This window comes from Conger conger, chromosome 10 (assembly GCF_963514075.1).
Source record: "Conger conger chromosome 10, fConCon1.1, whole genome shotgun sequence".
Classification (NCBI taxonomy): Eukaryota; Metazoa; Chordata; class Actinopteri; order Anguilliformes; family Congridae; genus Conger; species Conger conger.
The window spans coordinates 4062501-4087027 of NC_083769.1; the positions used below are offsets into that span (position 1 = coordinate 4062501).

Genomic DNA, 24527 nt, shown 5'->3' on the forward strand with positions numbered 1-24527 from the left:
CAAACTGCAGTCAGCTCTAGCTACGTTGATTAACATTATTCTGGTAACGTTAACAGTGAGCAATCGTTTGTGACCTAGCAACTCGATGGGACAAAACAATCCTGTTAAAATAAATTAAATGCCCGTACTCTTAGACTCGGGCGGCTTTTAACGTGTTGGCTCAAATAAGCCAGCCCCTGTTGTGGCTCCACATTAATAACGTTAACAAATTAGTTCGCCGGCTAGTTAGTCAACCAAGAAAATAACGCTTTCCATGAGTCAACATTTGGTCACTTGTTGATTGCTAGCTACCGAACTCGTTGGTCTACCGTAAATCATACATATAAGTTAATACAGCTAGACACGTAAACAAATGTTAGCTTCAAAAGAGTACATGGATATAACAATTTATAAATTTTATATTAGCAGATAAAGGTGGGAATTATCTCGCAATTCACTTTCGCGCCAGGCAAAACTGGCCGCCAAGTTAGTGCAGGCAAACAAACTCGCCATAACTGTCTAGCTAGCTAGTTAGCTTGCGAGTTATCAAACTTACGGCCTGTCCAATTAGGAACAGCAAGTATGGTTAGACCAGATACCCTTTAAATGTCTATATTTATACTTCAATCGGCGTCACTAGAACTGGTTAGCTAGAAAAATAACACTGAATGTGCAATAGTGTAGCTGCGTGTTAGCCAGGTCGCTAATCTAGTTGTCGAACATAGAACGGCTCTGCAGCAGAGTTTAACGAGCTTGCTTGCTAGCTAACGTTAGACCCAGCTAACTAAACACTAGTGGCTGGCAGCTTATAATAGTTTCATAGATATCGTGCTTTAACGATGCGCATCAGATTATCTAGCATTACCAATGCACACAAAATGTGTTTTTACGCATGAACCAGACATCCGCACGGAAAATTTAAAGGAAAACTTCCCACCTTTCAAATTTTCCGCCATCTTCTCCCCACCGCCAAAATCAGAATAGTTTAGCAAGGAGGCGGGATCACAATGGTGCGTCGATGATTGGACAAACGGTCTCCGCATGACGTGAACTGTGGCCAATAAACGTCTGCGTTTTCTGATGGATTTTCAAATGTGGATGTTGAAATGGCCATATTCCTACTACTGCAGACATGTTACTGTTACTGCATTGTTGATATATGTTCGCTGGTTTCTGCTCAAATTGGGGTCCTTTGAAGTAGGAGGAAGCTGGGAACTTGAAATGCGACCAAAGGGCGACCAGCCACCGCTTAAGGTAAAAGATAAAAAGAGCGTGGACTGATTGCAGTCAAGGAAGTATGTAGCCGATGTAAATAATTTAATTACTGTCATTGAAATAATACACCGCATGTGATAATATAATAGTATGGTACCGTAGTGGTTGGTTTTACTACGATTTCAGAGATCTGGTTATTTTCCTTTGTTCAGTATTCTGCTTTTTAAATGGTCCCGTCATGAGGATGTACTGTTTTTCACTGCTTTTAAAACTACTTTGAAGAGCTGATAAACACTTATAAATTATAAAAACTTTCACTTACTGTAGGTGCGATCACGACTTCTGACGGCTTTTAAAAGCCTGGTATAACACAGAACAGTGAAATCAGATTCAACTGCCTTAAATTTAAATACTGAAATGTATTTCGAATTAATATTGCATATCACATACAAGTTGGACTGACAGTCTGTGCCCTGCTTTCTATTTAAATGAGGTTCTGTGGTTTCATATGAGAGGGTCCACATCTTCCAAACGTATTCAGATCTATTTATGAATAATTCTATTTAACTGGGTACCCGTATATCAATGTCTGGCATCCAGGAACCTGCCTTAACTGCGTGGTTTCAGTCAGTGTGACCTAATATGGCATTTAGGACTACATATAGAACATTACTTAATGCATAACTGCTGCTCAATTTTACTCCAGCTTTTGTGGTACCAGCTACACCCGCCTCTATGGTATCTACATGGTGTGTATATATGGTATCTCACGAAAGCAAAACAATTAAATTATAGATGCATCCTGCATAATGTCTAGCAGATGAAACAATTCAGTAATATTACAGGATAGACAAAAACTCAATGATATGTGAGCAATACCTAGCTAAAAGTGAAACAGACTTCCCATCATTGTGCTCATGTGCTCTCAGGGTGAGCCTATATACAATGCTTACCAACATACTATCCCCCAGGGTCATTTACCTGTGGACATACAGCGGGCTAAAGAATTATTGGCACCGGTGACTGACAATGCACAAAAAACCACCAATATTACTGCTGAACATGTGAAAAATACTGTACTTTCTTAATGTACTGGAACCAACCACAATCAAACATTAATTAACCCCTGGTTTAACACTTGGCGCATCCACCTCTGGCAAGGATAACAGCAGGAAGTCTTTTCCTGTAATGCTTGACAAGTTTAAGGAGCACATTTGGAAGGATTTAGGACCATTCCTCTTTGCATATCCTCTAAGATCCTTCACATTCTTCATTTGTGTTAATCAGCTGCCCTCTTCAGTTCAGCCCCCAGGCTTTTGATTGGTTTGAGGTCTGGCACCTGAGATGGCCACTGCAGAATATAGATCAAGTCTCAGCCTAATTACAACCTCCCCAACACGCCACCAAATGTTACCGTGGGTATGACGCACAAATATACCAATGCTGTATCTGACCAAAATGTTCAATTTGCTCTCATCTGACCACAGCTCAATCTTCGAATGACCAAATCAGACCAAGTGAGAAGAAAATGTAATGTTTTGGTCAGCTACAGCATTGTCATGTTTGGCACTGAAACAGAGATGCATAAAGGAGATGTGGCCCAAACCCATGGTGAAATATGATGGCAAGTCAGTGATGTTTTGGGGCTGTTTTAATTCCAGAGGTCCAGGGGTACATATTGTTTATTTTTTGTGTGCATTGCCAGACAGGGGTGCCAATAATTCTGCAGCCCACTGTATCTTGCTCTTCTGACAGCACACACATACACAACCGATAATGACAAATGTCTCTGTTCTTTGGTGCTCTTCAAAACCGATGCTCCACAAAAAAAATCAACACTTTGGCAATTGTGACATTGTGCCTATGTGTCATTAGACAATGGTGGCCTCTCTGGTCTCACTGTTCTGCATCCCAGTGCCGAGGGTCACTGAGGGAGTCTCCCCAGGGCTGATGTCTCTCCTCTCTGGGCTTGCAGGCTGCGAAGAGCTGGGTGAAGTTATGGCCTTCATGGGGAACGTGAAGCGGTCCAGGGGCGCGTGCTCAATTCGGCACAAGCTCTCCTCGCTGTCGCTGTTGTATCCAGGATTACTAGCTCCACTCCCTGGCCACAGCTGCTCAGATATGGTTCTGGTCTGGCTCTCGGTAGGCCACTCCTCCTCCGTCTGAACGCACATCTCCTGCCCTTTCCTCGGCAGTTGCTCCGCCCCCAGGCCCTCCTCTGAGCCTGGCTCCACCCCATGATCCTCTAAGCTCGGTTCCACCTTTCGGAAGATGTGGCGAGCAAACAAGCTGATGCAGAACATCTCCACAATCACTGAATAGTGATATATAACTGGAAAGGAAAGATCAATATTACACACTGTTAAACAGAGCAGTAGTCATTTGTGTTAGACAGTGTTAAAACAGAGCTTAACCTCACTGTTAGAGGACACTGCATGAGTGACGGGTGAGATATGTGGATGGCAGTATGAACTCCGCTCAGTGGGAGGGGTTGGAGTGAGCGTTGTCAGTAAGAGCATAACCAAACTGTCTGTTGCGTGATGGGCAGACGAGCGCTGGCGTGTAGCGGGGGCGCACTCACGCTGGGACCTCATGAGGTCGGAGAACGGGGGGCTGCAGGGGATGACCTTCAGCGCTCCCATGGTCTCCAGGATGCCGCTCTGCAGCCCGCACAGGACCAGGACCACGATGATGCAGATGAACTTGGCCCGCAGCCCGAACCCTTTCAGCGCGCGCTTGGTGGCCTTGTAGAAGAGCAGGTAACCATAGAAGGACAAGAACGTGGACACGCCGATGATGGCGTTGACGTAGACATTGGGGTTCACAGAGTCCACCTGAGGAGAGAGGGACCCCGATCACATCATTCTACAGTGGCAGTTTGGCATTATGGGTGTGATTACACCTTAATCACGTCATTCTGCAGGGATGGCAGAGTGGATCTTGTGTTGTTAGGTCTGCTCTTGTGTTGTTATGTCTTGTCTGGTTTTGTTCCTGGACTTTATGTTGTTTGTTTACAGTGAATTGCTTTGAGCTCTTGCGGTCTGGAAATCAATTCTACCAGCCTAACTATGTGGCAATAAAGGAAACTTGAACTTATGGCTCAGATGAAAATGTATGAACAAATTATACAGCTCTAGAGAAATCTGTTTTAAGTTACAGTGGTGTGAAAAAGTGTTTGCCCCCTTCCTGATTTCTTTTTTTTTTTTTGCATGTTTGTCACACTTAAATGTTTCAGATCAAACAAATTTAAATATTAGTCAAAGACAACACAAGTAAACACAAAATGCAGTTTTTAAATGAAGGTTTTTATTATTAAGGGAGAAAAAAAATCCAAACCTACATGACCCTGTGTGAAAAGGTGATTGCCCCCTAAACCTAATAACTGGTTGGGCCACCCGTAGCAGCAACAACTGCAATCAAGCGTTTGCGATAACTTGCAATGAGTCTCTTACAGCGCTGTGGAGGAATTTTGGCCCACTCATCTTTGCAGAATTGTTGCAATTCAGCCACATTGGAGGGTTTTCGAGCATGCACCGCCTTTTTAAGGTCAATAGGATTCAGGTCAGGACTTTGACTAGGCCACTCCAAAGTCTTCATTTTGTTTTTCTTCAGCCATTCAGAGGTGGACTTGCTGGTGTGTTTTGGATCATTGTCCTGCTGCAGAACCCAAGTTCGTTTCAGCTTGAGGTCACGAGCAGATGGCCAGACATTCTCCTTCAGGATTTTTTGGTAGACAGCAGAATTCATGGTTCAATTTATCACAGCAAGTCTTCCAGGTCCTGAAGCAGCAAAACCATCACACTACCACCACCATATTTTACTGTTGGTATGATGTTCTTTTTCTGAAATGCGGTGTTACTTTTACGCCAGATGTAATGGGACACACCTTCCAAAAAGTTCAACTTTTGTCTCGTCAGACCACAGAGTATTTTCCCAAAAGTCTTGGGGATCATCAAGATGTTTTCTGGCAAAATTGAGACGAGCCTTAATGTTCTTTTTGCTCAGCAGTGGTTTTCGTCTTGGAACTCTGCCATGCAGGCCATTTTTGCCCAGTCTCTTTCTTATGGTGGAGTCATGAACACTGACCTTAACTGAGGCAAGTGAGGCCTGCAGTTCTTTGGATGTTGTTGTGGGGTCTTTTGTGACCTCTTGGATGAGTCGTCGCTGCGCTCTTGGGGTAACTTTGGTCGGCCGGCCACTCCTGGGAAGGTTCACCACTGTTCCATGTTTTCGCCATTTGTGGATAATGGCTCTCACTGTGGTTCGGTGGAGTCCCAAAGCTTTAGAAATGGCGTTATAACCTTTTCCAGACTGATAGATCTCAATTAATTACTTTCTTTCTCATTTGTTCCTGAATTTCTTTAGATCTCAGTATGATGTCTAGCTTTTGAGGATCATTTGGTCTACTTCACTTTGTCAGGCAGGTCCTATTTAAGTGATTTCTTGATTGAGAACAGGTGTGGCAGTAATCAGGCCTGGGTGTGGCTAGAGAAATTGGACTCAGGTTTGATAAACCACAGTTAAGTTATGTTTTAACGGGGGGGGCAATCACTTTTTCCCACAGGGCCATGTAGGTTTGGATTTTTTTTCTCCCATAATAATAAAAACCTTAATTTAAAAACTGCATTTTGTGTTTACTTGTGTTGTCTTTGACTAATATTTAAATTTGTTCTGAAACATTTTGTTTGATCTAAAACATTTAAGTGTGACAAACATGCAAAAAAATAAGAAATCAGGAAGGGGGCAAACACTTTTTCACGCCACTGTATATGTTTACACAAAGGTAGCCTAAGTTGCTCTTAAGGTTACACTTAGTACTGTTTAGCCTTTATGTTCGGCTTTCAACATGATCCCAGGCTGTAAGCCTGTTGTGCATCCATGCTTTCATTGTTATCGTTGCTTATGTGAAGGTTATGTTATGCATATTGGCACAATTGCATCATAGGTCACTCTGTAAGGGTGTCAGCTGAATGCATAAATAAAATGTATCCAAATTACACCATTCCACATGGGCAGCAGTGTGGCACTGTGACCACGCTTATGCATCTGATTCTCAGGTTGGAAATGTATGCTGTATAAGGTGGATTCTGTGCATTTACACTTGACCACAGAAAGGCTAAAGGCATGAGAGGAAGTAGAGGATGATTTCCCGGGATGCCGAAGCCTGAATCATATCAGCTTTTAATCCAATGACTGCAGTGGCTGGTGCATCCCCAAAGTCATCCAAAATCTCACCTGAAATGTCACTGTTTTACAAGAGAATTGGACACTTAGCGTAGAGCAAGGTCTCTAAACAATGGGTGCTTACCTGCCAAAGTGTGGCTGGTAAGCTGGTAGACAAAAATGACCAGCATTTGGCAGGTGGCTGGTGTTAATTTGCACCCTGAAGGTGATTGAAGAAAACACATTTAAGTAACTGATTTAATGAGATTTTCTAACCTAAAATGCAAAGAGTGAAAAGTAGAGGATTTGATGTGGTGGTGCGTCAGGTCAGGAAACGGACACGCCTTCATTACACCCACCAGGTTCTACTCACATCTCCATAGTCATACTGTTCATCTGTCCAGAGAACCAGCATGAGGAAGAACAGGACGGTTCTCACCACAGAGAGCTGGATTACAGCAAATGTCATCCAGCCCACACTGAAACTGAGAGCGCAAACATTTATCATTGCTGGTGATGCTAAACGATGCTCTATAACTGCTCTATAAAAGTTTGTTGGCACATTTTACAGCTGTGGAGCTAAGCGCATTGCCTCACTGTGATGCTACATGTGCTAGCATATTCTATGACTGTGAGGTTAAGTGTGTAAGCATGTTTTTCAGCTGTGATGCTGCAGGTGCTAGCATTCTACGGCTGAGGCAAAGTCGATCAAGTAAAAGGCGATCAGTGTTTTGGGGGTGTCTGTAAAGGGTGATCAGTGTTTTGGGGGTGTCTAAAGGGTGATCAGTGTTTTGGGGGTGTCTGTAAAAGGCGATCACTGTTTCGGGGGTGTCTGTACAAGGCGATCACTGTTTCGGGGGTGTCTGTACAAGGCGATCAGTGTTTCGGGGGTGTCTGTAAAGGGTGATTAGTGTTTCGGGGGTGTCTGTAAAAGGCGATCAGTGTTTTGGGGGTGTCTGTAAAAGGCGATCAGTGGTTTGGGGGTGTCTGTAAAAGGCGATCAGTGGTTTGGGGGTGTCTGTAAAAGGCGATCAGTGTTTTGGGGGTGTCTGTAAAAGGCGATCAGTGGTTTGGGGGTGTCTATAAAAGGCGATCACTGTTTCGGGGGTGTCTGTAAAAGGTGATCACTGTTTCGGGGGTGTCTGTAAAAGGCGATCACTGTTTCGGGGGTGTCTGTAAAAGGCGATCACTGTTTCGGGGGTGTCTGTAAAAGGTGATCACTGTTTCGGGGGTGTCTGTAAAAGGTGATCAGTGTTTCGGGGGTGTCTGTAAAAGGCGATCAGGGGTTTGGGGGTGTCTGTAAAAGGTGATCACTGTTTCGGGGGTGTCTGTAAAGGGTGATCAGTGTTTTGGGGGTGTCTGTAAAAGGCGATCAGTGTTTCGGGGGTGTCTGTAAAAGGCGATCACTGTTTCGGGGGTGTCTGTAAAAGGTGATCAGTGTTTCGGGGGTGTCTGTAAAAGGCGATCACTGTTTCGGGGGTGTCTGTAAAAGGTGATCAGTGTTTCGGGGGTGTCTGTAAAAGGCGATCAGGGGTTTGGGGGTGTCTGTAAAAGGCGATCAGTGTTTTGGGGGTGTCTGTAAAGGGTGATCAGTGGTTTGGGGGTGTCTGTAAAAGGCGATCAGTGTTTCGGGGGTGTCTGTAAAAGGCGATCACTGTTTCGGGGGTGTCTGTAAAAGGCGATCAGTGTTTCGGGGGTGTCTGTAAAAGGCGATCAGTGTTTCGGGGGTGTTTGGGTTACCTGTTAATGGCGATGAAGGGCAAACAGCAGCAGCAGCAGCAGGGACAGGGGTCTGGTGCAACCTGCTGCCCAGCCAGAGCTTCATGCATCCGGGCTTTACCCCCAAAAAAGTCAGTGATCAGTCCCATGAACTTAAACAACGTTATGGAGTGATACCTGTGGAGAGAGAGGCAGAGAAGGAGGGAGAAAACAAGAGGGTGAGAGAGAGAGAATGAGAGGGAGAGGGAGAAAACAAGAGGGTGAGGGAGAGAGAATGAGAGGGAGAGGGAGAAAACGAGAGGCAGAGAGAGAATGAGTGTTGGCTCAGACTCGTATGGTATGAAATAGCAGTGAAGAAATGACTCACAGAGAAGCGATGAAGTTGCAGAGCGAGGATGAGCGAGGCACGTACAGAGCGGTGATGGAGGTCATTCCCAACGCCTGAGACACACAACGCATACAGAAATGGTTAATGGCAGAATGAGGAGGCTGTGTCGTCATAGCGCCAGACCACAGAGGGACCATGTCAGCGGGGCCGTACAGAGGGGCCGTACAGAGGGGCCACATGTCAGCGGGGACGTACCGGGTACAGGCCCAGGATCCACAGGGAGAGACGCCGGCGTCTGGAGGAGGACACATGGCGGTAGAAGAAGCCCGTCTCCTCCAGGAACAACAGGAGCATGATGACGGCCAGGCCAGCGGGAATGAGGAACAGCCATAGGTCCTTCCTGATCACTGTAGAGAGATTCAGTTAGACAGGCTGGCCATGAATTCGCCATGGCGCAGGGCTACACTGACCAACTGTGTGCAGTTCAGACCGCTCGAACACACGGTCTCACACGCAGAGCTGCGCAGTGGGCCTGAGGTGGCTCACGCAGAGCTGCGCAGTGGGCCTGAGGTGGCTCACGCAGAGCTGCGCAGTGGGCCTGAGGTGGCTCACGCAGAGCTGCGCAGGTGGGCACACGCAGTGGCATGCCACTCTGTGCACACACTGGACTGGACTTAAGGTAACCACTGAACCCGGAACTACACATCCATAATCAGTCAGACAGTCAGACATTCCCGCCCATTGGTTGGGTCTAGATGGAATACAGGAGATTTCAAGTGGCATCCATCTGATTAAATTGTGCCTTATCCTCGTTAAGGAGTCAGGTTTGCCCTAATTTGTTAGCCAAACTAAATAAGTAGATAAATAGTTTGGAAAGGTCGCTAAAACGCCCAAAAATTGACCCAACCCACTCACCACTGAAGAATTCCGAGGACAGAGGAATCTCTGCCCCCGGCCAGCTGCAGTTGGATCCTCTACTCATCTTCTCCCAGGATCACACTCTCTGTCCAGCTGCTGGGAATAGAGTAGAGTAGCTCAGCCGCTGGGAATACAGTAGCTCAGCGACAGTGTTCAGGATCACGCTCTCCGTCCTGCCCCTGGGGATACAGTAGCTCAGCGACAGTGTTCAGGATCACGCTCTCCGTCCTGCCCCTGGGAATACAGTAGCTCAGCGACAGTGTTCAGGATCACGCTCTCCGTCCTGCCCCTGGGGATACAGTAGCTCAGCGACAGTGTTCAGGATCACGCTCTCCGTCCTGCCCCTGGGGATACAGTAGCTCAGCGACAGTGTTCAGGATCACGCTCTCCGTCCTGCCCCTGGGGATAAAGTAGCTCAGCCAATGTTCAAGAGATCCACCACTTTCCGATTTCACCAAATGTAATGACTAAAGGCAGATGCGCTCCCATCAAACCCAGGCACGTGTGTCATATAAAAGAAAACTGTGCCAAAGAAAGAAATAAAGAAATACAGGAATAAAGAAAGAGTCTACATGTAACCACCTGGTACAGGAGAGAATATCTGATGTGAAAGTAAACACAGATGTTGTAAAACTGTACAGATGACAACGCTGATACTGTCTACGGAAGAAACCTAACCCACTAGACACACACCCAATGCTGAGTCAAAGACCTCCACAGACACAGCCTATATCACAGACCAAGACGTAGTGAAAGGAACCTGCTGGCCCAGCTCACCCAGAAGAAAAGTGCTGCTGAGATCCTGGTTATCACGCCAATTTCAAACAAAAATAAACTATCTATGGACTAAGGAGTCCAATCAGTTCCGTCTCTCTGCGGATTCATGTTCAGTGAGAGGAGAGAGACCTTCCCGCAGACCGAGATTAATGATTGACTGAATACAGGTAGGCTCTCAGGTAGGGGACTAAGTCCAATCTTTGGTTCCCTGACTGAACAAGGCAGGACTGATGGGAAGGGGTGGGGCCTGGTTCATGAAACACTCTTTGGAAATCAGCCAATGACTGCCTTCATTGATTAAAGAAAATACCCATACAGTCCCCTTGAAAAGTATTGGAACAGCAAGGCCAATTCCTTTGCTTCTGCAATACACTGAATACATGTGGGGGGAGATAAAAAGATGAACATGAGACGAGAGTTCAGAAGGTCAGATTTTATTCCCTTGCATTTACACATAGATGTGTTTAACTACTTAGAATATAGCACCTTTGGTATCAGACCACCCCATTTTTAGGTGAGCAAAAGTATTGGAACACAGAGTATTTAAGTAAATGAAAGTAAATAACACTCAATATTTGGTAGCATATCCCTTGCTTGCAATAACTGCATGAAGCCTGTGACCCATTGACACGGCCAAACTATTGCATTCTTCTTTTGTGCTGCAGCCTCTTCCAGTTGTTTGTTTCGGGGGGTTTTCCCTCCTCTTCAGGAGGTGAAATGCATGCTCAATTGTGTTAAGTTTGTGTTGTCCTGGCCAGCCTAAAACCTTCCACTTTTTCAGCCTACAGTACAATATTTGCATTGACATGTCTATCAATATTATAAGGAGAAAGACTGGGCATGTATAAATATACTATAGAAACTATAGAATATAATTATACAGCCCATAAGAAATAGAGAAATAATGATAATATGGTTCTAGGACCTCCAGACACAGGCATAAAATGTCACTTTAAAATTCTGCGATTGATGGAAAATATACACAGGGGATGCGCAGGACAGGGGTTGAGGACCACGGTCCCGTGGGACCCAGGGGCACTTGTGGTCCCCAGTGCTCTTACTAGGTCTGTCTTGCCAATTCTTTCTTGAAAACAACCCTCTTAAACCATCAGCATGCAGTTGTTTCAGAACGCTTAATATAGGAGTGTCTGTAGCCATGTTTTCTTTATCATTAAGAAAACAGTTTGCACAACTAAAGGTGTGCAGGTTAGACTGCTTGGGGAGGCATTAACAGGGCATTGCTGTAAAACAGCACGGTTGACTGTGCATCAATTTTATCCTGTATAAATAAAGGTTAATAAAATTAAATTAAATATACAGTGTGTGAGAGTATTGCCGTATTTCTCCCTACTTATCATTAAGTAGATTTATAGTATAGACTAACTGAAGCATTGTGTTAATGTTGAACATTACCTTGGCTGGCACCATTCCCCATACTGACATAAAATATATACATTTATTAGCATGATAAATTACATATGTATGCTATTGTGTTTATTATCCACTTTCCTGTAAATCTATACGCTAATTAGCTTGGTAATGAAAGATTGAAGGCAGTGCATCATTTCTCTACGGACATTTGGACAAAGCGCCGGCTCCGGGGGACAATGGGAGGCTTATTAGATCGAGGTGGGCGCTTCGGCGATTCGCCTGAGCTCAGCAAAGGGCCACTGCGGCCCAACGGCCCAGCTGACTGGACTCTTTGCTTGTTCCAGTGGCTCTTTCCCGAAGGGGCCCCGGTGACGCCCGTATTCACTAGTCAGGGCCATAAATGCCGGTGGTAGACTGCGCTCTGCATAGCATTTTCTGAAAACACAAGGACACTGGAGCGCAGCCAAAATGCCAGGATCAAAAGGTAGGTTATGGTGATGGAAATAAAGTTATAACATAATTTTAAATATTAAATATGAGCCGTTTGAAATATGAGCTAAATGCATGCCTTAACTGACACGAGTTACAAATAATTGACCCAATTATAACGCAACAATACCGTATGCTACTTTCACAAAATAGCAAAGGCTATATTTTGCGACTGTTGTTTTTGATTACATAATTAAGTAAATGTTCTAGTGAACAGGAAATGTGATGAAGAAGATAGTTAGTTTAATAAAAAAAATTAACTCTCATATGTAAATATCAAAGTAGCCTTCGCGAAAATAAATGAAAAAATACGCAACGATGGCTATACAGCTAGATGGCATCCTGCCAGCCGCGTGATTGGCTCTCGCTTGTCTCAACTTCATATCTTCTCCACCGTAGCTGGTGAAACCTCTCAATTCCTATACTAACTGCTCATTAGCGGCCCATTTTCTGAAGACTCACCTCTTCACGCTGTACCTTGACTCCTCTGTGGGAGTGTTTTCACCCATCTCAATCTTTAGCCCCTTGTTATATACTGTAGCCTACTTCAATCTAGGACTTTTAAATTTGTATTTAACTCACTACTGTAGTTCATGGCCTTATTACGTACAGACATAGCCTGTCTACGGTATCATGTGCAGTAGACTTATGTTCATGGCTGTACAACCGATCCTAAGTCAGTTGTATCGTATCTGACCTGTTCGGCAGTTTGTTGTATGACCTTGATAAGTTATGCACTTTTTCGTACGTAACTTTGGATAAAAGCGTCTGCTAAATAAAATATACCCTGCATTGCTCCAGGGGGATTGTCCCCTGCTTAGTCTAATGAACTGTAAGTCTCTTCGCATAAAAACGTCAGCTAAATAACATGTAATGTTTGCAGGGGTCTGTCTTCAAACAGGCCTACAGATGAAAAGCTCCAGATGTGGCAGGGTTTGGGCTGTTTAAAGTTTCTGGTCTATTTCACCCCGACTTGTAGTAGTAGCCTGCATCCGACCCAAATCGCTATGTCCTCTAAAATGAAATGCCGTTAAGATTAAGTAAATACACGACGTTAGCTAAGTTACAGTATAAAATCACGAAATCCCACGTTGCGATGATAAGTTTCTGGCAAATGCACAAATTAACGAAAGTCAAAGTGAACTTGAATTCAATATCTGCGCTCCTTTAACGTTATCGAACGATAGTTAACTTAGTATGTGTAACTTGGCCTAGCTGTAGCTAAGGTACCAGGGCTAACAGTTAGCTATTATTATCGGTACGAATTTAAACACTGTTAAAATCACCTGGATGCCCTCTTCAACAACCAAGTGGTAAAATGAGAATGATTAGCCTAGCTAGTGAACACAGCCAAACAATTGTGTTGCTGGTGATGGTTGCTGATGCTAACTGGAAGTCGAACGATTTGAATAACACATGATTGAATTTGAATTGAATTCCATTTTCATGAACAAACGTAGGCAGCTCGTTTAGTCCGATAGACGCAAGGTGGTAGCACGCGCAATGAAATGACTGTGGTGGCATTATCTATGTAACGTAGGATCAATCTATCAAGTTTGTTTCTCTAACTTTGACTCTTACTTTGACAGAAATGTACTGTTGTTGCAACACTGCCAGGCAAATTTTTGTTTTAGATTGTCACTGTTTCCAGAATCCTGCACAACCACTGTCGAGATATTTATATACATAGAAAAAGCTAAAACGGTGTCCTATTTATAAAAAACAAAAAAGAGAGAAAAAAAACCTTGTGCACAAACCATAGACTATATAGAAATGGCACAAACGTGTCTGTGTATCAATGACGTGCTGGTTACAACAATATAAGACACAACGAAAAGGGAAAAATGCTTTGTTGGGAAATGACGTTCTATTTTAACTTTGCATGAAAGGGGTAGTCCCTTGGTTTTTGATTGTGCGGTTTGAATATTGGAGCTTCGTAAACTAGAGCATTTTCCCCCTTATATTGTTATATTTACTCTTAGGTAAATCAAGGCGAGGCTGCATTGAGGTTTCAAATGTATGGAATACGATGAATATTCAAATATTTTAGCCAATCATATTGTTTTGCTGGAGTCATTTATTTGGTTTAAAACATGTCAGTGAATGACAGAATATGGCGCCTTAATTGGGATCATGAAGCTTGACTTGTCAATGATATGGTGGACTCATCACATATTTCCTGTCCCTCCTCGCACAGGTAATAAATCGGACAAGAAATCCAACACAAAGGTATGGCATAGGCTAGTCCCTACTTTGCAAAAGCAAGTGAGATTGGTGTGATTTTTAGGGGGGTTTTCATAATGTTTGAGGTTGCACACTGTGTTTTAGATTGTGTAAGATTGAAGGTTGTCCATTTTTGAATCTCTGGGATGGTGTATGTTTCAAAAGTGGCCCATATCTGGAAACACCACTGCTTCATCTGTGCCCTCTGCAGCCTCCTCAGAGCCCCAAGGATCAGCCCAAGAAAGGCGATCAGAAGGGAGATGAGAAGCAGGGAGGTAAGTGCTGAAGTGGGAGATTTTCCAACATGCCCTGTAATTCATTAATGAAAGACAAAGTTTCCTGATCAATATATTGGGCAGGAACATTGTGTGTGTTCGAACACCACACTCAATATTTTCCGTAGAGAACAAAGTTATTTTGGTTAATACCTTTCAATCGGTGAATGAAGGCACATGACAGCTTTGTTAATTTTGGCCTAAGACTTTTTTCCATCAGTGCTGGTCTTCACTTTTCCAGGAAAGACATAGTCAGAACAGACAGAACTAGTCTTATTCTGAACACCTTCTGGTAATCACATTTTGGAACCAAAAAGCTACTGGTTTTATTTAATTAGTTCATTTATTAATTAGTTTCAATTTAGTTAGTTTAAAATCCTCTTCTGGACAAACTGATAATTGTTATAATCTCAGAGAGATGCACCTGTACAAAGACAGGATTTCCCTGTAATGAACTCTTCTGTCAGATGCAAAAGAGGCTCAGGTGGATATATCTTCACATGAGAGATGGGCTCTTGTCCTTGCTCCTCCAGGACAGCAGAAGGAGAAGCAGTAACTTCCAGTCATTTCTAAAGATGGCCCTGGAGACCCTGCTGGGCTCCTGCCGCCGCAGGAACGGGGGTTCCCGGGGGTGGCAAGGTTGAGGACGTGCCCCCGGCCTGTCCCATCGTCTGTTCTCCACGAAGCGGATGTTTGCAGACACACCACGCACTCAGCGTATCATTCTCTGCTCCAACGGCTCCTACCTGCCCCCTCCTCTACTGCATGTTGATTGACAGTCATTTTGCAAACCAAGCCCATCCCCTGATGTGCCTGCTATGCTCAGTTCCCAACTAAAGGCCAGTTTATGGTCCAGCGACACGTTGCCGGTCGCGGTGACGTTTGGTTCATACTCTGGCCAAAACCAGTGCATTTATATATTTACAAAGGACAACGACCACAGTCTACGTCGGACGACAATAGAACAGACACTCTGTCGCGGGACTATAAACAGGCCTTAAGACTTTACCTCATCCCTTCTGATTACATTGTCACATTCCTAAGCGGTTCTGTTCTGTAAATAAAGATCTTTCTTACTGCAGTCTTGTACTGTACTTTTTTAGCTTTGAGAACTTTATTCAATATACTAATGCTAGATTACTTTGAAGCCTTTTAAATGCTATTTTATAACCTGGTCTATTGGGGTTTAGAACTTCAGTGTGATCACAAAAGAATAATAAAAAACAAGGATCATATCGCTTTTGATTTTAAGTTTGAATGCAATCTGACATTTCATTGAAATTATTGATTGAAAATCTGAATGTCTGTATACACTCACTGGGCACTTTATTATACCTACTTATTCATGCGATTATGTCTCTAGAGTGTGCAGAGAATGGTGTGAAAAACCAAAAACATCCATTGAGCAGCAGTTCTAGGGGCAGGAACTCAATGAGAGAGGTCTGAGGAGAATGGCCAGACTGGTCAAAGCTGACAGGAAGGTGACATTAACACAAATAACCACACATTCCAACAGTGGTATGCAGAAGAGCATCTCTGAACAGACAACGCATCAAACCTTTAAGTGGATAGCCTACAGCAGCAGAAGACTTAATGTTACTGAGTGTAGAATAATGGTTGTTGAGACCTGACAGAAGTAGTTGCAGTTTCAAGTGGAAAGCAATGTGGTGTAATTTGGTTTTAAATGGATTTTGCTACCATTTACCATTTAAATATCACTCGTTGGAAACAGAAGTAAACTTTAACTCTGTAGAGGTTAAATGCTAAAAAGAAACTTTAATACATTAATTTTTCAGCTTCCCTGTGATGGATTGACAGCCTGTCTAGGGTGTATTCCTGCCTCTTGCCCAATGCATGTGGGATAAGCTCCAGCATCCCTGGAGACCCTGACCAGGATTAAGTGGGCCAGATAATGTGCTGTCTTTTTCTTATAGAAAGAAAAGAAATATCCAGATTCTTTGCTAGGAACTCGACATCGAGTTCTGAATTTTTCAATATTCAAACAGATTTTTTACTCTACACTTTTGGACTTCCTTTTTGCATAAACAGCTGGATTCTTCATTTCACTATGGACCAATGGCCACCCAGAGACCGCCATATCACAGCCAATGAAAATCGAGTCCTCCTGTGGTTATGTGGGTAGAATCATAGATTTTACAGGATACGCCAGTTCAGGTTTAATGGGAGAAGAGGTGAGACTGCTGGAAATTACTTTATGCTCAGATTCAATCTCATCTTTGATCACAAAAACAAGACAATCAGAAGGCAGAGAAGATGATGGAAATGTGGAAAACTTCAGAATTCAAATGAGGGTGCCTGCGCATGTGGGGGTTCAAGGAAATGAGTTGGCAGATTTTTGAAAGAAGCAGTAAATAAGAAATTTGTGGATATTAATGTAACTATGTACAAAATTCAAAGAACAGTTGGACACATGAGAAGTATACGGAGAAATTGCTGAATCAATAATATCGAGACTAAGATTTGGACACATGGGACTTAACAGTACGTTATTTATAATGGAAACATGGGGAAATGTGATTATTGTGGTCAGGAAGAAACTATAGACCATGTAATATACTTCTCTAGGTATTCTGAGAAGAGAAAAAAGGTAGTATTAAGGCTTAGAGAAGAAAGAGCTGGAGTTGAGAGACATTTTGTTCAGGAGATCCCTGTATTCATGTTTTAATTCAGTATCTTCAAATAGCTAGTTCATTGATAAAATTTGAGTTTATCATTATTATGACTTAGTTCTTATTTTTGTTAAATAAGGAATTCTGAATGAACATAATCCCGGTCCACACTCCATTCCAGTAGGTGGCGGTAATGCACCTTTCTGTAGTTTGAAACCGCGATTGAACACCAAGAAGAAGAGGTTTAATGCTGTTTTCACATAGCATGTTTTTGGAATGTGCAGGTGGATTAATCATACAGGAAACTTATATGAAACGGTAAGCTTTATGTTTTGCGACAGGTTAGCTCTTCCGATAGTAGCTCTTGGTAAGATTTATTTCTGGACACACTGCGTGAGGTTACATGTCGGATAGGCTACATTAACCTAACAGAATTTATTCGATCAAGAGGGACCCAGTTACTGTAATTTTCTGCCTTTTCTTTTTATTATTTAAGTCCGTGTTGTTTGTATTTTCTTGAGCGAATCTAATTTCTGAAGACTGCATCTGGCTTGCTTTATATCCGGTTGTGGTTTCGCAGTTCATTAACAACGACAATACTAGCGAACTATAGCTAGTAAGATCATGCGTTCAGTGTAAATATGTGGTCTGCAGTTTCTACATTTCGACCAACGCTCTATTCACAACAGTTTGGTACAAACTGAGCCACGTATGTCAGTGTGGTGAGAATTTCAGCTGTACATGTGCAAGTCAATGATATTTTATCGGGTTGTTATATTGTAATGACGTTAACGTTTTTTGTGCGCCTTAAATGCCATTCTGGACTGTTGACAGGTCTATTGCGCGATTGTATGAGTGATGGAGCTGCTAGCTGCAAATATTAAACAGGAGCCACTGGAGGAAGAGCAGGGGCCTGGACCAGTGGCTGCAGCCATCAAACAAGAGCTCCACCATACAGAGGTGTTCTGCATCAAAAAGGAGGTGCCAGAACTGGAGGGGGTGGCACCAGAGAGCTGTGAGAAAGAAAGCTGTGTGCATATCAAAGAGGAGCTGCTGGACATGGAGCCAACCTACATTCACCGGGTGTTTCCGGACGCAGAGCTGTTCTGCATGACGGGGCGCGGGCGCGTAGCCGCACACAGTCCAGGTGCAGAGGGGGACGGGGGCGCAGACACCTTCTGCGTCCCGCACAGCGTTTTCCTCTCGGACCGGTTACCCCCCGATCCGCGGGGACGCGGCCCATCGCTGGGGGGCGGGGGGGCCGGCGCGCAGAGCGCGGAGACCTCGCAGTGCCCCCACAGCAGGGGGACGTCCCGGCACTTCACCATCCGCGCCGACGGCTTCACCCCGCGCATGAGGTTCCCGTGCTCCCGGGCGCCGGACCCGGACCACAAGCCCTACCGCTGCGCCGCGTGCGGGAAGGCCTTCCGCCGCGTGGACCACCTGCGCCGGCACCAGAGCATGCACTCGGGCGAGAAGCCCTTCCGCTGCGGCAGCTGCGACAAGCGCTTCTCCCTGCGGCGCAGCCAGGAGGCGCATCAGCGGCGCTGCAGGGGCCTGCAGAGCTGCAGCTGCCCCGTCTGCGGCGACGTGTTCCAGAGCTTCAGCAACCTGCAGCAGCACCAGCGCATCCACGACGGCGAGAAGAGCTACCAGTGCAGCCGCTGCGGCCAGAACGACAAGCAGTCCAACTACTACCGCAAGCACCACAGGGTGCACTGCGACGACCAGCCCTACCTCTGCTTGCACTGCGAGAAGCAGCGCGGGCACTGTGAGAAACGCTGACCCCTGCTGGCACGCCCAGGGCACTGCTCGTTACCCAGACTCGACCCGGAGGGCAGACCTGTTTGTGAAACTGGAACACTGACACCCCACTGGACGAGTGGCGTGTATAAGTTATAACTATAAGTTATCCCTCATGCTCTCAAGACTCACCAGCCTGTATAAAATGGACACCCTCTTAAGGGAGTAATGTGGAGGCAGTAAGGCAATGGGTCCTCCCCACTCCCCCAACACAGGGAAGGATCTAGAAATTATTTGTGCTGGGAGGACCCCCCTGGCACGCATGCACTCCTGCTTACTCACCCCACATATGGGGGTCGCCTGGACCCACTGCTGCCCGGGAAAGCTTTCCCTGCTGCACTGCCTTAGCTATGTACCTGCCTGCACCACACACACTCACACGCACGCACGCACGCACGCACGCACGCACGCACGCACGCACGCACGCACACACGCACACACAAACGCACACACACACACACACGCACTCACACACACACAGGCACTCACACACATACACACACATACGCACTCACACACAAACGCACACACACACACGCACTCACACACACACAGGCACTCACACACACACAGGCACTCACACACACACACACATACGCACACACACACACACACACACACAGGCACACACACACACACAGGCACACACACACACACAGGCACACACACACACACAGGCACACACACACACACAGGCACTCACACACACGCACTCACACACACACACACTCACACACACACAGGCACTCACACACACACACACACACACACACACACACTCACACACACACACACACACACATGCACTCACACACACACACACACACAGGCACTCACACACGCAGTCACGCACAATCACACCACACCCTCAAAACTAATTGTCATTTCCATGTGGTATGTACTTCAATAGATATTAATACGCAATAGAGCTTCTTGATAAAGGAGGTGTAATGTTGCACACATCATTTGAAAATTATAATTCATAAATGAATTTAGCGTCAGACTTCATAAAGTACTGAATTTATATTTAATGCTTTTTTAAGGCAAAATATTTATGCCAGTGTCAGACTGTGGAAGGAAGTTCATGCAAATATCATTATTTTCAAAAAGTATGCTCACAACAGCATACGTATGTCACACTACAATACCCAAAACCACAGTGCTCAGAACTACAGTCCCCAAAACCACAGTACTCAGAACTACAGTCCCCAAAACCACAGTACTCAGAACTACAGTCCCCAAAACTTGGGCTCAAGAGTATAAAGTTGCATATGGTTGTTAAGCACTTGATTTTCAGGTAAAGTAGAGGGTTGTGGTGTGGACTGGTGATGTCATTATGCATTATACACAGTGGCTACTGGTCACACCCTTGCAGGCATTGGAACGATATGTAGATTTACTCCAGAGCAGACGCAGTAGAAAACTGAACCTGAGGTGAAAGGCCAATTTTCATCTTCATGCCTCCCTAGTGGCTAAGATGCTTGACTGGGACTGGAAACCAACGGTAAGTCGCTTTGGATAAAAACGTCAGCTAAATAACTGTATTCATATGTCTTTCCTCAGGACCGTTACATGATCTCTGTTGATTAAACTGGCTGAAATATTTTGAGATGCTTTGAGTTTGATTAATCCAGTAATCCTTTCATGGCATTTGTGGTTGTGATGGGTCTTTAACCGGAGTGAGATGCTCTAAACATATGATACTGCATGTAAACAAACACTACTTTGATGTATAAAATAATCCTCTTTGTAATACATTCAGTGACCATTTTATGAGGTGGATCGCTCCAGCAGCTTGTTAATGTAAATATATCATATGGCAGAAACTCAACTCAAAACCTGTTGAAACATGCAGGCATGGTCAACAGGTTCAGACGAAACATCAGAATGGGGTAGAAATGTCATCTCTTGTTGGTGCCAGATGGGTGGGCTGAATATCTCAGAAACTGCTGTTTGCACTTATTTATTCCAGTCTCAGATCTTGATTATATACTTAGTTCAATTATTTGCTGACTTAGGGCTGTCGATTTGCGCAAACTATATATATGTATATATATAAGTGAAATATGTTATTTGTGTACAAATAACAACTGTTGCTTATATTCTGTGCTTAATGCAGATACATTTATATGGTTGAATTAGTAATTGAATCTATTAAGGCAGCATTAATTGGTTAGAATGAAAACCTGCATACATACGGCAAGTTATTTTGGCAAAACCGAGTTGTTAGTGGGAGAAGTGGAGAATGGCCAGGCTGGTTCAAGCTGACTAGAAGGTGACATCAAACCTTCTCTGAAATCTCTTATTTTTTATAAGTATTCAGACCCTTAATTCAGTACTTCGTAGAAGCTCCTGCTATTACTGCTTTGAGTCTTCTTGGCTAAGTCTCTACAAGCTTTGCACACCTGGATTTGGGTAGTTTATCCCATTCTTCCTGGCAGTTCCTCTCAAGCTTTGTCAGTTTGGATGGGAAGCATCTGTGAACTTCCTCTGGTCTCTCCACAGATGTTCTATGGGGTTTAAGTCTGGGCTTTGGCTGGGCCACTCAAGGACAGTCAGAGACTTGTCCCGAAGTCACTCCAGCGTTGTCTTAGCTGTATGCTTCTGTTCATTGTGGTGGCGTGTCTAAGACCTGTCAGGCCCTGGTGCCCTTCAGTAACATTGCCTACTTGCATACTTGCAGTGTAATTCATAACCACAGACAGTAGACAACGCACAGGGATAAGCACTAGCCGGTCCTAACAGATAGCAGTGATGTTACTAACAGATAGAAGACGACATCACAATATTACATTACTCACTCATTTAAAAGGACATCAGCGCACCTTGCAGTCCATAAAATCATCCACCAAGTTCTACAGGTCCAAATTCCTGGCTCTGTCATTTCAAATTTTAAATATGGATAACCCACTTAGTCGCTCTTGTCCCATTCTGCTCCTTCAGCATATCTTGATTCGTTTTTAGTTTTGAGAACGAGCGTTCAGCTGTGGCAGCAGTCACAAAGTAATCAACAGAGTGCACACATCATTAAAGGAAGTTGCTAGTTAAAAAAAAATAAAAAATCTGATCTACCTTTGGTTGTGCTTTTTCCCTGTTCTTCCTTTTTACTTTTCTTTTTTTGTGTACCACTTAATTATATTCAAGCATTCTTGCAATTTTTACAAATGTTGTAAAAGTTTCAATGTGACACACTGTGTAATGAGGAATTTTATGTTAAGAGCAAGAATGTATTAACAGACAGGGTGAACACAATAGCATATCCTGAATGAATTGTCTGAAACTTTCTGGAAAGCTATTTAACCTGATCCACTCGTCATCAATGTCTCAAATTGATCCTTTCATTTTTTTTTTTTGCCCTTTTTCAGCTTTATTGGACAGTATATAGTACAGAGAGACAGGAAGAATGGGAGCGAGAGAGAGGGGAAGACATGCGACAAATGTCGGACGGTCGGATTCGAACCGCCGACGTCGCGGCTCGCAATGAGCATGCGGTCAGTGCTCTACAGGCTGCGCCACCGAGACACCCATCCTTTCATTTTTATATCATACAAATAACACACGTAATAAAACGGCGATGCCAGATTGTTAAAATGACAGTTTAGATGCTTATTAGCCTCTTATTTGCAAAGCGGGGCAATACCCTTACCCTCCCCCATGCCATGCTCATGGTTTTACAAGCATCATCTAGCCACAGACTTAGACAAGAAAAGGCATATTCTAACAATCCTTGATACCGTTTCTCTACGTCAAAAAATCATGTTCCAATATTGGAACAAATATATACAATTCAGCAGTTGCATGAATAACCAATTTTTTATTCCCCGTACAGCCATCCGTTCAGCCATTTTCAAGAAAACCATATTTAACTATATAACTAAACTATGTAAAATATACCTATATGCAAATTCCATCTTGAACTACCACATTTCAGTACCAAACTAAAGTAAAACATGGCACACTTCCTGAACAGGGTTTCCTGCCATTTCGAACTAGATATAAAGTCATATTCAGGTGACAGACAGTTTAGGAATATCGCTGCATTCGCAGAGCAGAATGAAGATACAGACGTTCCTAATTACAGGTTTTGGGCTTGCTAAAGATAAACCTGTAATTACTGGCTAAAGGGGCTCTGGTTAACCTAATTTTGAAATAAAGTTCCATATTAAATGTGATGCAGATTGGCTCAAAAGCATTTGGGTGAGTAATCCTTTTTGGAGAGCTTTATAAAAATGTACTCTAATTCACCCAGCACTTTATTAGGAACATTTTTACTTTATTACACTACTTAATCATGTGATCATCTAATCAGCCGATTGTGTGGCAGCAGTGCAATGCATACAATCATGTAGATACAGTTCAGGAGCTTCAGTTAATATTCACATCAACCATCAGAATGGGGAAAAAATGTGATCCAAGTGACTGACCATGGAATTGTTGGTGGTAGACAGGGTGGTTTGAGTAAACTGCTGATCTCTTGAGAGTTTGCAAAGAATGGTCCCAAAAAAGTCAGTGAGTAGCAGTTCTGCAGAGAGAAATGCCTTGTTAATGGGAGGGGACAGAGGAGAATGGCCAGACTGGTCAAAGCTGACAGGAAGGTGACAGTAACGCAAATGACCACACCAGTGGTATGCAGAAGAGCATCTCTGAACACACAACGCATCATAACTCTTCAGTGTATAGGCTACAGCAGCATAGGTCTAATAAATACCTAATGAAGTGCTCACTGAGTATGTGAGTAGAACACACGTGACGGTGAATTGTCTTTACATTTCGTATCAAATAATCTATTTTAATAGAAAAATGAATGAGGTTTGGGGACAGTTTACATCTGGGTGCAGTTTTGGGAAAATGAGTTTTTGGAATTTGAATACCTGTTGATATCTTTACCAAATTTTATACACAAGATGACATCAACTTTTTGCACGAATATGAAGTAGTTCTAGGTGGGTCCTTGTCTTAAACTTTAAAAACATTAGATTTTTAGTATTTTTTAGTATTATAGTCTGACTTTCATGTACACTATGTACATGCTGTGATATAAATGTGTTCTGTTGGAAAGTTCTGAATGGTACAACCCTCTTGTTTAATTTAAGTCAACTGCCATGTCTGTGTGCAGTAAATAGTTTTTGAGAATAGGCAGACATTGCCCTCTAGGGGAGACAGAGGAAAGGGTAAATAAATCTTTAATCTGCATAGGCAATGTTCTCGTCTGCAATATTTAAATAATCTAATTTGGTCAAAGTTGAGGCCCTTGATGAAAACCTGAATTCAATGTGTAAACTGGTTTATATTATATATTTTTTTCCAATACACTGGCAAAATAATTATGATATTCTTGCTTAATCATGAAATCTGCTTTTGCAGCCAGTGCATACTGCTAAGAAAAACTGGAACAATGAAACCTATGAAATGATTTGAGAAAAGAGTCATTGCAAGTTATTTATATCAGGGACCAGGACGGAAGGACCAAACACAACCAGAGGATAAGCTGCACAGATATTTATTCAGGGCAGCACGGATGGTGCAGTGGGTAGCCCTGGTGCCTCACAGCAAGGAGGTCCTTGGTTCGAATCCCCGTCGGCCGGGGCCTCTCTGTGTGGAGTTTGCATGTTATGCTTTTCCTGGGGAGGACCCCAA

General features: G+C 43.8%; 3 protein-coding genes across 7 annotated transcripts in view; 1 reads left to right on the forward strand and 2 right to left on the reverse strand.

Annotated features, from left to right (window-relative positions):
* suv39h1a (SUV39H1 histone lysine methyltransferase a) overlaps positions 1-947 on the reverse strand; it is a 14470-nt gene extending 13523 nt beyond the window's left edge. For 2 of the 3 annotated variants that reach the window (XM_061258693.1, XM_061258695.1), the window contains exon 1: positions 917-943. In XM_061258693.1, the coding sequence (XP_061114677.1) occupies positions 917-935 (19 nt within the window). In that variant the 5' untranslated portion in view covers positions 936-943. Of the gene's footprint in view, positions 1-916 lie in introns of all 3 variants that reach the window. The other variant, XM_061258694.1, reaches the window with a different exon arrangement.
* Positions 948-3065: 2118 nt separating this feature from the next.
* On the reverse strand, positions 3066-9386 carry si:dkey-16n15.6 (organic solute transporter subunit alpha). Its single transcript, XM_061257491.1, has 7 exons — positions 9320-9386; positions 8660-8811; positions 8444-8517; positions 8098-8253; positions 6731-6842; positions 3776-4028; positions 3066-3526 (listed from the first exon to the last, which is right to left on the reverse strand). Exons 1-7 carry the CDS (start codon positions 9384-9386, stop codon positions 3066-3068), a joined length of 1275 nt encoding a protein of 424 aa, XP_061113475.1.
* Positions 9387-17279: 7893 nt separating this feature from the next.
* On the forward strand, positions 17280-19459 carry LOC133139428 (zinc finger protein 397-like). 3 transcript variants are annotated; one of them, XM_061258957.1, is made up of 2 exons: positions 17280-17405; positions 17922-19459. In XM_061258957.1, the coding sequence occupies exon 2, from the start codon at positions 17946-17948 to the stop codon at positions 18870-18872; it is 927 nt and encodes a 308-aa protein (XP_061114941.1). In that variant the 5' UTR covers positions 17280-17405; positions 17922-17945; the 3' UTR covers positions 18873-19459. The 3 variants fall into 3 exon arrangements, with proteins under 3 accessions (XP_061114941.1, XP_061114942.1, XP_061114943.1); XM_061258958.1 differs by lacking the exon at positions 17280-17405 and adding an exon at positions 17408-17454; XM_061258959.1 differs by lacking the exon at positions 17280-17405 and adding an exon at positions 17417-17550.
* Positions 19460-24527: the final 5068 nt, after the last annotated feature.

Excerpts from the sequence above, each read along its gene's own strand:
- si:dkey-16n15.6 (XM_061257491.1), bottom strand. The coding sequence starts at position 9,386 with ATGAGTAGAGGATCCAACTGCAGCTGGCCGGGGGCAGAGATTCCTCTG. Across the intron at positions 8,812-9,319 it reads GTCCTCGGAATTCTTCAGTG|TGATCAGGAAGGACCTATGG; the intron begins GTGAGTGGGTTG and ends ATCTCTCTACAG. Across the intron at positions 3,527-3,775 it reads CGACCTCATGAGGTCCCAGC|TTATATATCACTATTCAGTG; the intron begins GTGAGTGCGCCC and ends TTTCCTTTCCAG.
- LOC133139428 (XM_061258957.1), top strand. The coding sequence starts at position 17,946 with ATGGAGCTGCTAGCTGCAAATATTAAACAGGAGCCACTGGAGGAAGAG.